Source organism: Rhineura floridana, chromosome 4, assembly GCF_030035675.1.
Source record: "Rhineura floridana isolate rRhiFlo1 chromosome 4, rRhiFlo1.hap2, whole genome shotgun sequence".
Lineage (NCBI taxonomy): Eukaryota > Metazoa > Chordata > Lepidosauria > Squamata > Rhineuridae > Rhineura > Rhineura floridana.
The window spans coordinates 68,842,516-68,854,709 of record NC_084483.1 but is presented as its reverse complement, the minus strand read 5'-3'; the positions used below and the strand labels follow the sequence as shown (position 1 = coordinate 68,854,709).

General features: G+C 43.6%; 2 protein-coding genes across 7 annotated transcripts in view; one reads left to right on the top strand and one right to left on the bottom strand.

The window, feature by feature from the left end:
• Positions 1-6,714, bottom strand: part of ORC3 (origin recognition complex subunit 3) — a 64,562-nt gene extending 57,848 nt beyond the window's left edge. The window contains exon 1 of one of the 5 annotated variants that reach the window (XM_061623287.1): positions 6,351-6,714. Coding sequence is in view for 1 of the 5 variants with exons in the window: in XM_061623291.1 (XP_061479275.1) it covers positions 6,351-6,374 (24 nt within the window). In the remaining 4 variants the exon portion in view is untranslated. The remainder of the gene's footprint in view (positions 1-6,350) is intronic. The other 4 variants (XM_061623286.1, XM_061623289.1, XM_061623291.1 and 1 more) reach the window with 4 other exon arrangements.
• The window catches only part of RARS2 (arginyl-tRNA synthetase 2, mitochondrial), a 36,125-nt gene continuing 30,518 nt past the window's right edge, over positions 6,588-12,194 (top strand). The window contains exons 1-2 of one of the 2 annotated variants that reach the window (XM_061623292.1): positions 6,588-6,915; positions 10,755-10,828. In XM_061623292.1, the coding sequence (XP_061479276.1) occupies positions 6,673-6,915; positions 10,755-10,828 (317 nt within the window). In that variant the 5' untranslated portion in view covers positions 6,588-6,672. The remainder of the gene's footprint in view (positions 6,916-10,754; positions 10,829-12,194) is intronic. The other variant, XM_061623293.1, reaches the window with a different exon arrangement.

Below are 12,194 nucleotides of genomic sequence, written 5' to 3'. Positions count from 1 at the left end.
AAAGTTTCAAAAGGTGAATACAGTCAGCAAACTCCAGGAAGCCAATGTTGGCACAATTGTTGAAGAAATTCTTGAACATCATTACACATCCATTGATCTTCTTTGCAGTATATGTCAGTTTGTATGTGGGAAACATGTTAAACCAAATTAATTCTGGTCATTTTCTTATTCAGGAAAACCTTTTTTTTTGTACCAGTATGTAACAGAATGAAAACCAGTGTGGTGTAGTGGTTAAGGTGCCAGACTACCACCTGGGAGACCAGGGTTCAAATCCCCACACAACCACGAAGCTCACTGGGTGACCTTGGGCCAGTCACGGCCTCTCAGCCTCAGAAGAAGGCAATGGTAAACCCCCTCTGAATACAGCTTACCATGAGAACCCTATTCATAGGGTCGCCATAAGTCAGGATTAACTTGAAGGCAGTCAATTTCCATGTAACAGAATATGATAAATTGTAAACTTACCAGGTTAAATTTATTATGAATACATAAAGAGGGAGGAGGTTCAGATAAACGATTCCTCCATCCTCAACGATGGAGCAGGGCCGTGTACACATCATACATTTAAAGCAGATCCTCCCCCCAAAAGGATCTTAAGAACTATAGTTTATTCATCACAGAGCTACAATTTCCAAGACCATTAACAAACTAGTTCTCAAGATTCTTTGGGGGGGTTAAATGTACAGTGTGCATATAGTCCATAGTGTACCTTGTTCTGTAAAATGTCATCTTTCCTCACCACCACCACAGCAAGGGTCTGGACCTTCTGCCAGCTGCATTCCAGTGAAATATTCATCAAGCAAAGCTTCCTTTCACTGCATCTCCATAGGAGAAAAAGCTGTACCTTCCAAACATTCTATTCCTTCTGCCTGGGGCAGGCAGTGGATACAGAGTTTCGTCTGGCACAAATTTACACTTTTTATATATATATCCACTAATAGGCAAAAAACCTTGCAGTTTAAGAATGTACCTATAGCCCACAGATATTTCTATCAAACTTTTAAAAGCAGGGAAATTGGGCAACTATAGTGAATGCACCAGGAGATCAGGACACCTGACCTCCTCTCTGAGATATTGGACTGCCCTACAAATTGGTCAAAATGCAAACACCATTTTGGTTGGTCTCTCACAGTCCAATCCACTTGCTGTGTAGCTTGCAAGAATTTGGTAACGTGCCTCTCAGCATATGGTGAGTGGTGGCAACACCTGCCATCTCCAAAGATAGAGAATTTTATTTGTGTATGTTTGTTGTTGTTCTTCTTACTTTGCTTCTTTCCTGTGTAACTAATGTTTCTACAGATAATCTAAACTAGAAAATTTTATTTCCCTCATTATTCATCCAGAAATCTGTGTCAAATTTATTATATTAATTTCAAATCCTTTTTGTTGGTCAATGTCATATGATGGTGCAGACAGCCTTTTGAGTTTCAAATTGGAGGTTATCTTCTATTTCTATTTTGGGTGCATTAACAGTTGAATCTGAAACTGCAGTTTGATGTAAAATCAGACTGATTACAATATGTTGCTACTTCAGCAATTACTCTTAGCTGTGGGGAAAAAGAGGATGCATGTTTTCAGCCTTCATTTAAGGCAAGGTGGGCACGGTCAATTAAAAACATACAGCACACCTAGAATTTTGCTAGAATATATTTCACCTCCCACTGTTTTATCTTGTGCAAATTGAGACATTCCTAAGATCCACTGGAGACTATTCTGCAGAAGTCAGTGCCATTATTCCACAATTATGTTTGGAGTTTTTTTAGTGTAAATTTTGCAAAGCGTTGTTGTACTTCACATATTCACAGAGACAGAAACAAAAGAAAATGATTTCATATAGGAAACTTCACTAAAATTGCAAAGGAAATCAGACATATTTAAAGTGACCATCTGAACTATATCAACTGTCTTAATAATGTTGCTTCCTCCCTGCTAAAACAAGATCAGCACAGCACATGTCTTCTTTCTATTATTTGGGCTGATTGCAGGTGTTGTCACCACTCACCATATGCTCAGAGGCACGTTACCAAATTCTTGCAAGCTACACAGGAAGTGGATTGGACTGTGAAAGACCAACCCAAATTGTGTTTGCATTCTGACAAATTTGTAGGGCAGTACAATATCTCAGAGAGGAGTTCAGGTCTCCCGCTCCCCTGGTGTATTCACTATAGCTGCCCAATTTCCCTGCTTTTTAAAGTTTGATAGAAATACCTGTGGGCTATAGGTACATTCTTAAACCGCAAGGTTTTTTGCCTATTAGTGAATTTCCCTGCTTTTTAATCCGGGAGGTAAGAAATGGGATCCTGTCCAAGTTTGCTGAGAATGGATTGATCATTTACACGCTTATTGAGTTCAGTGGGATTTACTCCCCTGAGATCATGAATAAATGAATGAATGAATCTTTATTTTTACCCCGCCCTTTTTCAAAAGCTGGAACTCAGGGCAGCTTACAGATAAAAACTACATATGGTTAGAAGCATACAAAAATATACAACTAAAATACAATTAAACTATTCACGACATTAAAACCAAGAAGCATACACCTAAAATACAATATTTTTTTTAAATAATACAGGTAAAACCATGGGACAATACAACCGACCTTATAGAGTCCTATCTTAAATACCTTCTATACTAAAAGCCTGTCGGAATAAAAAAGCCTTTGTCTGCCGATGAAAGGATAGCAAGGAAGGGGCCATTCGTACCTCCCTAGAAAAGGAGTTCCAGAACCTAGGGGCAGCCACCGAAAAGGCCCTATCTCGTGTCCCCACCAAACGCACTTGTTAAGGTGTTGGGACTGAGAGAAGGGCCTCTCCTGAAGATCTCAGGGCCCGGGCAGGCTCATATAGGGAGATACGGTCTGAAAAATAGCTTGGACCTAAGCCGTGTAGGGCTTTATAGGTCAAAACCAGCACTTTGAATTGTGACTGGAAACAAACTGGCAGCCAGTGGAGCTGTTGTAACAAGGGAGCCGTATGGTCCCTATAACCAGCCCCAGTTAGCACTCTGGCTGCAGCTCTTTGTACCAGTTTAAGTTTCCAAACAGTCTTCAAAGGCAGTCCCACGTAGAGTGTGTTACAGTAATCTAAAATGGATGTAACTAAGGCATGCATCACCATAGTCAAATCAGGCGTCTCCAGGAACGGGTGCAGCTGGCGCACCAGTCTTAACTGGGCAAAAGCACTCCTGGCCACAGCAGAGACCTGGGCCTCCAAGTTCAGAGCTGAGTCCAGGACCACACCCAAACTGCAAACCTGTGTCTTCAGGGGGAGTGTAACCCCATCCAGCACAGGCTGAATCCCTGTTCCCTCATCTGCCTTTCGACTGACCAGGAGCACCTCTGTCTTGTCTGGATTTAATTTCAACTTGTTCGCCCTCATCCAGTCCATCACTGATGCCAGGCACTGGTTTAGGACCAGGACAGCTTCCTTGGCTTTAGGTGGAAAGGAGAAATAGAGTCAGGTGTCATCCGCATACTGATGGCACCGAACCCCAAACCCCCGGATGACCTCTCCCAGCGGTTTCATGTAGATGTTAAATAACATGGGGGATAAAACTGAACCCTGAGGGACCTCATAGGTCAACAGCCAGGGAGCTGAACAGGAATCCCCCAGTACCACCTTCTGGGTACGTCCCTCCAGGAAGGAATGGAGCCATCGTAACACAGTGCCCCAAAGTCCCATCCCGGCAAGGCGGCCCAGAAGGATACCATGGTCGATGGTATCAAAAGCCGCTGAGAGGTCCAGTAGAACCAACATGGACACCTTCCCCCTGTCCAGCTCTCTGTGTAGGTCATCCACCAAGGCGACCAAACCCGTCTCTGTCCCATAGCCAGGCCTGAAACCAGACTGAAATGGGTCCAGATAATCCGTTTCATTCAAGAATCCCTGGAGCTGGGCGGCCACCATACGATCATGCCTACGATAGGTGAAACTGACCACAGGGGATAAGGGGAGGAAACACAGAGGGGAGGACTGGTATGGGAGCAGGCAGGATGGGGAAGGGAGAAGGACAGGTTTGATCATTTGCATGTTTATTGAATTCAGTGCAATTTACTCCCCTGCAATCATGCTTAGGATAGGTAAAACTGACCGGGGGGGAGAGGGAGAGGGGGAGGGTTGGAAGGTAGAGGGGAAGGAGGGAAAAAAGCAGGTCTGATCAGACTTAGAGTGGCAGACTAATCTCTGCCAGATGAGCATCTAACAAATCTAATAAATAATTTGCATGCTTATTGAGTTCAATGGGACTTACTCCTATGCAACCATGGTTAGGATAGGAAAAACTGACCGAGGGGGAGAGGGAAGGACTGTAATGGAGGGGGCAAAGGAAGGGGGAGGGCAGGTTTGATCATCTGCATGCTTACAGAGTTCAATGGTATTTACTTCCGTGTAATCATGCTTAAGATAGGCAAAACTGACCATGGGGAGGAGGAAGGGGTGGGGGAGGAGGGGATGGGGAGGGAGGGACAAAGGAAGGGGGAAGGAAGAGGGAGGGAATAGGAGGGAGAAGAAGGGAGGCAGGGTTTGATTGTTTGCATACTTTTTTAGTTCAATGGGATTTATTTCTGTGCAATCATGTTTGAAAATGGAAATGGATTGTCTTCAAGTCAATCCTGACTTATGTTGACCCTATGAATAGGGTTTTCATGGTAAACGGTATTCAGAGGTGTTTTTAACCATTGCCTTCCTCTGAGGCTGAGAGGCAGTGACTGGCCCAAAGTCACCCAGTGAGCTTCATGGCTGTGTGGGGATTCGAACCCTGGTCTCTCAGGTCGTAGTCCAACACTGACCTGAGGGAGGAGTGGGGAGGGGAGGGAGATTGGGTGGGTGGGTACTGAGCAGAACGGAAGCCCCTTTCCTTATTTATTTATTTATTATTTGATTTATATCCCGCCCTTCCTCCCAGCAGTAGCCCAGGGCGGCAAACAGAAATGATAAAAACACTTTAAGACATCATAAAAAACCTTAAAATACTTTAAAACAAAACAATGTTAAAAACATTTTAAAAGCTTTAAAAAACATCTTTTTTTAAAAAAAAGGTTAAAAACATTATTAAAGAAAACATTAAAAGCAATTCTAATGCAGACTGGGATAGGTCTCAACTTAAAAAGCTTGTTACAAGAGGAAAAGTCTTCAAAAGGCATCAAAAAGATAGCAGAGAGCAAAAGGAAAACACTGAACAGTATCATTGCTTTTCAGCATTTCTCCCACCTTTTTATTCTACAGCAAGCACATGTAGCCTCCCACCCAAATTTAAACCAAAGCTGTCCCTGGCCACATCCACACCAGGCCTTTATTTCACTTTGGACAGTCATGGTTTCTCTCAAAGAATCCTGGGAAGTGTAGTTAGTGAAGGGTGCTGAGAGTTGCTAGGAGATGCCCTGTTCCTCTCACAGACCTTCAATCAGAGTGGCCACTTGAGCTCTGTCAGTGGAATAGGAGTCTCCTCTCAGCACCCTTCCCAATTACACTTCCCAGGATTCTCTGAGGGAAGCCATGACTGTCTCAAGTGAAATAAAGTCTGGTGTGGGTGTGGCCCCAATTAGCCAAGCCCAGTAGCTGTGTGGCTTTTAGAACACTGACAGTTGGTTCTTACTCAGCATGCCCTGCGTTATGATAGGCTTCCAGCCAAAATCTCTTAAATTAATTAAAAATCAGCCAGGCATTTTTTTAACTTTTAAACTGCAGCAGCTGAAGGTCAGAGTATGGGGCAAGGTCAGTATTAGGATTACAGGTACTCTGTGAACATGGCTGATTTTTAATGAATTGCAACAGATTATGAGAACTCTCAGAGAAAAAAGTCCAAAAGGGCTCTGAGGTTTTTCTCTCTCTCTTTAGACTTTGAACTCTCGATTCTGACTTTGTGTATCGCCCTGAAAATTGACAGGGTTGTTAAGCAAGCGTTTCTGAGTTCAGTACTATACGTTTTGTAAGGTTTTGTTTTGAAATGAGCTTATGGGAAGCATCAGAACGACATGGGGTATTTTCAGTTTAACACTGTGGAATGTGAAAAATCCATGCTGGCTATACAGCCACTCTCGTGGCTGTATAATAACAATCGAGATAAGGCTTAGAGTACTGGGAGAGCAATTTCTGGGACAAGCACCCCGACAGTCGCTTATGAGATATTACAGCCACAGCATATTTTAACAGAAAAATCGAGGAAATTGCTTCACTGATTAAACATGCGCATGCCCGAGGAAAGGACGATGAACGACCACGCAGCCACCAATATAAGTGATGGGCTCAACATGGCGAGACACCTCCGCGTGGGGACACAAAACTAGACAGCCAGACGCGCGCGTGGACTGAGTCAGGGCGGGAATATTGCTCCCCCTCCCCCTTCTGACTCACCTTGGAGACTGAACACGTGCTCATGGTGGGGGCTCGAGATCCGTACTGTATATGTATAATATGCTCACTATACTAAAGAGCATGCCACATTACTTAAACAGCATGCAGACTACCCGAGCAAAGTTCTTAAGGGACTCCAGGAAGCGCATGCGCACTTCCGCAATCCAATTGGAGGCTCGGACGCCACACTAAATTAGCGTGCTACCTACAAAACAGTATGAAGACTACCCGAGCAAAGTTCATGACCGGACTCAAGAAGCCCACCTCCTTTTCCAGGAAACGCACGCGTACTTCCGGAATCGAACCGCTCCCCCCTTTGTAAATGATATCAGATGGTCCAGTTTGCTCTTCCCAGTCATGTGACCCTCTTTCGGGCTTGCCCAGTCAGAGAAAGTGGTACGATCCAACTTGCAGCGGGAGGTCGGCGGCTTCTCCCAATTTGGGCTGGTCTACGTCACGTGGGGAGGGGAGAAGAGAGGAGGAAGGAAGGAAAGAAAGTGCGGTGAATTGTAATCTAGCAACAGTCATGGCGGCGTGTTGTTTTCGGCGGAGCATTGCTGCTCAGGTATTATTTCCCGTTATTCTCTAATGTGTTTCTCCTTTGGGAGCGATAATTGATTTCGCCTGCCCTCTTAGGGGAGTTGGGCCTGCCTGTTTGCTTGTCTTGCACTTGAGTTTCTTCTTCCTTCTTGCTGCAGTGTCCCTGCAGAGGTTGGGGAGATGAGAGGATGGAGCAGCATAAATTTAATTTAAGTGCACTGCAGTCAGTAAGTTGTCCTCTTTGTAATTAACTTGTGCACGTACTGGGGAAAGATTATCAACCGCGGTGGGTTCAGTCTCGGAGAAACTGTTGCTCGCAGAAATCATACATCTTTCGTTATGTCTCCTCAAATGATAAAGTTTGTATTCTTCGTGGTTTTGTGTCATGGAAATGACAAAAAGTGATTTTTACAGTTCTTTGGACAAATAAGTGATCTGTGATTGAAGGTTGTTTGTAAGGTATCCTCTGTAAAAAATAAATAAATAAATCATGTGAATTTAAGACGATCCCCTTTTGTTTTTTTAATCCAAATTTCACCTTTCTGCCTCTCAAGCATCTTATTAAGATTACAGTCTGTGCCACCTTAGGTGCCATCTGCACTATACAGTTAAAGCAGCACTATACCACTGTAAACAGTCATGGCTTCCCCCAAAGAATCCTGGTATCTGTCGTTTGCCAAGGGTGTGGAGAGTTGTTAGGAGGCTCCTGTTCCCCTCACAGAGTTACAATTCACAGAGTTCCCTTGGCAAAAGGATTGATTGTTAAACCACTCTTGAAACTAACTCTCTGAGGGAAATAGAATTGTTTCCTAACAGCTCTCAGTACCCTTCACAAACTGCAGTTTCCAGGATTCTTTGGGGAAAGCCATGATTGTTTAAAGCTGCAGCACTGGAGGAATGGAGAAGACTTACTATGGGAGTGAGTACTTGACCATCTGGGTGCTTTGCTTGCTCCCCTGCTTTGCTGTCTCTTGAGACAGGTGATTTCTCTGGTAAAGTGCTGGAAGGACTGGGCCCCATGCCTGACCCTGAGTCCAGAGAGAGGCTGCATTCAATCTTGCAATCTTCTGGCTGAAAAGCCCGACAGCCCTTGGATGTCTGATGCCAATGGGCGCACCACCACTGGGGATAGTCCCTTAGGGAGTCTGGAGGGTGAGGGCACTGTACCCCTTCAATTTCTTTTCTAATCTAAAGGAGATTGGATGGTGGGAACGGTGTAAGGTGCACATGTGGTTCCTACGCAGGAGCAGTGCAGTGAACTGCATGATAGGAGAAAGTTGTCAGATGCCTTCAGAGTGACAGTACTGAAGTTGATTACTAGTTGCCAGTTCCTTATTTGCTCAACAGTTTGAAACACACAAACAAAGAAAGTTCACAGCTCCCTGAACTTTTATATTTTGTGTCCTTGAACCCCAAAATACACATTGGGATATGTATGCTGTATGATATATCTCCATGATTGTGAGACTCTCCCCGTCAAGCATAACAATACCGTTATTGAATCAAATCAGGCTTGTGAAATAAATGGGCAGCCCAATCACTTTTTTTTGGTCTGTTTTGGTTGTGCATGGTTGCCCTTATCTGTACCGTCAGCCCAAAAGAACCTTGATGCCAGGCAGGATGCACTGGCATCTCTCAGAGAACACTTTCCCCTTTGCTCATGTGTATGTTTTGTCCTAGCTAGTCCACATGAGATTTTGGGGTGGGAACCCCCACTTATTTTTTGCTACATACTTTGGCTTTTTTGTGTGTGCTTAGATGCCCTTGACTATGCTATGCTTCCAGAGGACGGATGCACTGGCTTCTCGCAGAGAACACTCCCCTTAGCTTGGGAGTACATTTTGGAGTGGGCACCTCAGTTACTTATTTTTTTCTGACATTCTTTAGTTATTTTGCTAGTGCATAGATGCCCATATCTGTGCCATGTGCCCACAAGAAGGTCTGGGCCAGGCATCTCATAGAGGACACTCTCCCCTTTCTCTGTGGGTATGATTTGTCCTCGCCTGAGGCACATTTTGGGGTGTGCACCCCCAGTTACTTATTTTCTCTCTCTACATTCTTTGGCTATTTTGGTTGTGCATTGATGGCCATACCTGTGCCATGAGACCACAGAGAGCTTTGGGCCAGACAGGATGCACTGGCATTCAGTACTAATCCTATTCAGAGTAGATCCATTGAATTTGGTAGACATGACTAACAAGTTCATTGATTCCACTGGGTCTCCTCTGAGTAGGACTTAGTTAAATGCATCCTCTTGTATCTGACTGACTTGTATTTTTGTGGATCACAGTTTTCTTAATCAGATGCTTCTGATGAAGTGGACTCTAGTCCATAAAGTTTATGCCTTAGGTTCCTGAATGGTGGTATGAGCGTCATTCAGGTGGTGCGTAGGATATCTGTAAAACTACATTTAAAAATCATATGACATCTGTCACAGTACATTACAATTGCTACACCCACAGAAAAATCAGTAAATGGTCTGCCGAGGCCCTCGATAATTTTCAAGTGGCCCATGAGGAAAAAAAATTGGGAACCACTGGCTTATGCCATAATCATATTTGTTGGGCTAATATTGGCTGGAAGCTTCTAAATACCAGTTGCTGGAAAACACAGGAGGGGAGTGTGCTCTTGCATTCAGGGTCCTGTTATGTGGGCTTCCCATAGGCATATGATTAGCCACAGCGAGAAGAGGACACTGGACTAGGTGAGCCATTGGCCAGATCAAGCAGGGTTTTTCTTATGTTCTTAAGATACAGCTTTACCTTTTCTTGAGAAAATGTGGCTACATTGTCTACCTCAATAATTAGGACAAGGAACACATCGCTTTGGGAATTTACCAATCTTTGATAATTGTTACAGCTTTTAGGGAGAGCCAGTGTGGTGTAGTGGTTAAGGTGTTGGACTACGACCTGGGAGACCAGGGTTCAAATCCCCACATAGCCATGAAGCTCACTGGGTGACCTTGGGCGAGTCACTGCCTCTCAGCCTCACAGGGTCGCCTTAAGTTGGAATTGACTTGAAGGGAGTACATACATACAGTTTTTAGAGTAGTTTCATGTTCAAGGCTTCAACTGTCTTTAAGTCTCTTCTATGCTTGTACATGAAGTCAATGCTCAAGAGAAGGTAGAATAATGGCAATTTAGCATACTGGGTAATGTAGGTTTACATTTGTGTTAAATCTGACTGATGCAAGGGTGTCTTTACATCTCAAGTGAAGGTGCACTTTCGGTCTAGCCTGAAGGCTGGGAAATACTTTAGTGTATCTTCTGTGTACATCATTATATTATGATGACACGATTTTTAAAAGTTATGTGAGTACTTTGATTACATTTCTCTCAGTTTCTTGTGGTGAGACATTAGTATTAGGACATGCTGGAATTGTTTTAAAAATTATTCTTGTTATTAATTAAATATATACCCTGCCTTTCCTCTCGAAGGAGCCCTGATCCAGAGCTGTGTGCATTCTGAGGCAGCTGCAGAGCTCCTGTACAAATGAGCTTCTTAGTTCATTTCAGTGGAAGCAGGAATTGCACATGCAGAAAAAATGTATGTGGATCTGGCTTCCAATAAACAGGGAAACCTCTTTCACAGGTGGGAGGACAGGATGATGCTTCATGTGTGCATTGACACCCTTGTTTCTGCACAACACTGCAACATCAGCATGGATTTGTATACTTGTTTATAATTTATATCCTGCCCTGGGCTGTTTTAGGAGGAAGGGCAGGATATAAATTTAATGATATTTTTAGAAATAATATTATCTATTATTATTATTATCTTCAGAGTCTAATCTGTTATTACTTGTGTCAGAAGAATATTATTGACTTCCTTCTAACTAGTTCCAATCTTTTGTTTTAAATCTAGCTTTCAGAAATTCTGGAGATGCCACAAGAAAACTTAATTAAGTCAATATACGCTGTTCCTGTGTCCAAAAAAGGGTAAAGCATTTATATTTTATATTCTAACTGTTTAATTGCTTAAAAGCTGTTTGCCATGCTTAAACAAAATGATTACGATTCAGGGTGCTGCTAATATTTACGTTAGTCAATGTTTATTGTTTGGGAAACAACATTTTAGAAGTATTATAAATGTTTTAGTATTTAAAAGAAATCCAGTGCTAATAAACTTTGGATATTTTGATATGCAAAATTTCCACCTAGGCTTCTAACATTAAGGCTACAATCCTGTAGTTAATGGAAGGGCATCCCAGAAGGGGCCACTGGATTTTTCAGATCTTCCTCTTTGGGAATGGAGAGAAAAGTCAGCCCTTGGGGATGGGAATCAAACCTGTAAGGCAGGGATGGGGGACTTCTAGCCTAATTAGGCCCATCATGGGTCCAAATTTGGGACGTGAGGCAGTTTTCCCCAAACCACACCTACCTGCCCCACATCTGACATCATATGTGATATTGGGTGCTGGACAGGTAAAGGCATAGTTCCAAAGAAACAATTAGGAGTTTAAAGTGATTTTTTCTTTGCCAGAGGGCCTCACTGTGAGCCCTGCTTTTTCCATATGCCGGCTCAATTTCAATCCAGACCAAGCCTGCAAATGGACATTTTTAATTACAGATAGCTTGCCGGTCTGTAGAGGAAAATGTCCATTTGCAGTCACAGTTTAATCCAAACTGCTTCTGAGAACGGACTTCAGAGAGGGGCTGTTTGAAGTTAACATCTGACGTCATAACAATCTCAGGTAATTGATAGCTGGGCAGTCTCACCCAGCTGTCAAAGTTGGCTCAGAGGATAGGTGTGTGTGGGGGGGTAAGGATCTGGCCCACGGGCCAGATCCAGTTGTCCACCCCTGCTGCAAGGCCTCCCTGTCACTGTAGAAACCTCCACAGTCCTTGCCTTACCTGTGTGAGTAAGGGGAAAAGTGGGGAGGGCAGATTAGGGAAAGACATGAATTGACAAGTTCCATAGCCTTCCCAGTCCTTCAACATGCTCCCGGAATGTGGGGGAAGGTAGGAAGACACCAGCTTAGTGGAAGTATTTTCCTTCTCATTGGAAACAATAAGACGGAAAACATTTAAAGCATGAGGGATGGGGGGGAAAGGGCACCCTCAAAAGGATGTGAAAATGGAAAAATGTGCTCTGCACTGGCAGATCATAGGGAACCCCTTTGGTTCTTCCCTTCTCCCTCTCTTCTGGCTTGCTTGGCAAGGCTGAAATTCTGTGCATGCTTGACTAAGCCCTGTTGAACTCGCTATACTTACTTCTCAGTAAACACCGGATTGCATTCAACAACTGTGGTCGTATGCAGAGTTAGGCATACTCTGCATAGGATCTAAGTTCATGGCTCTGATA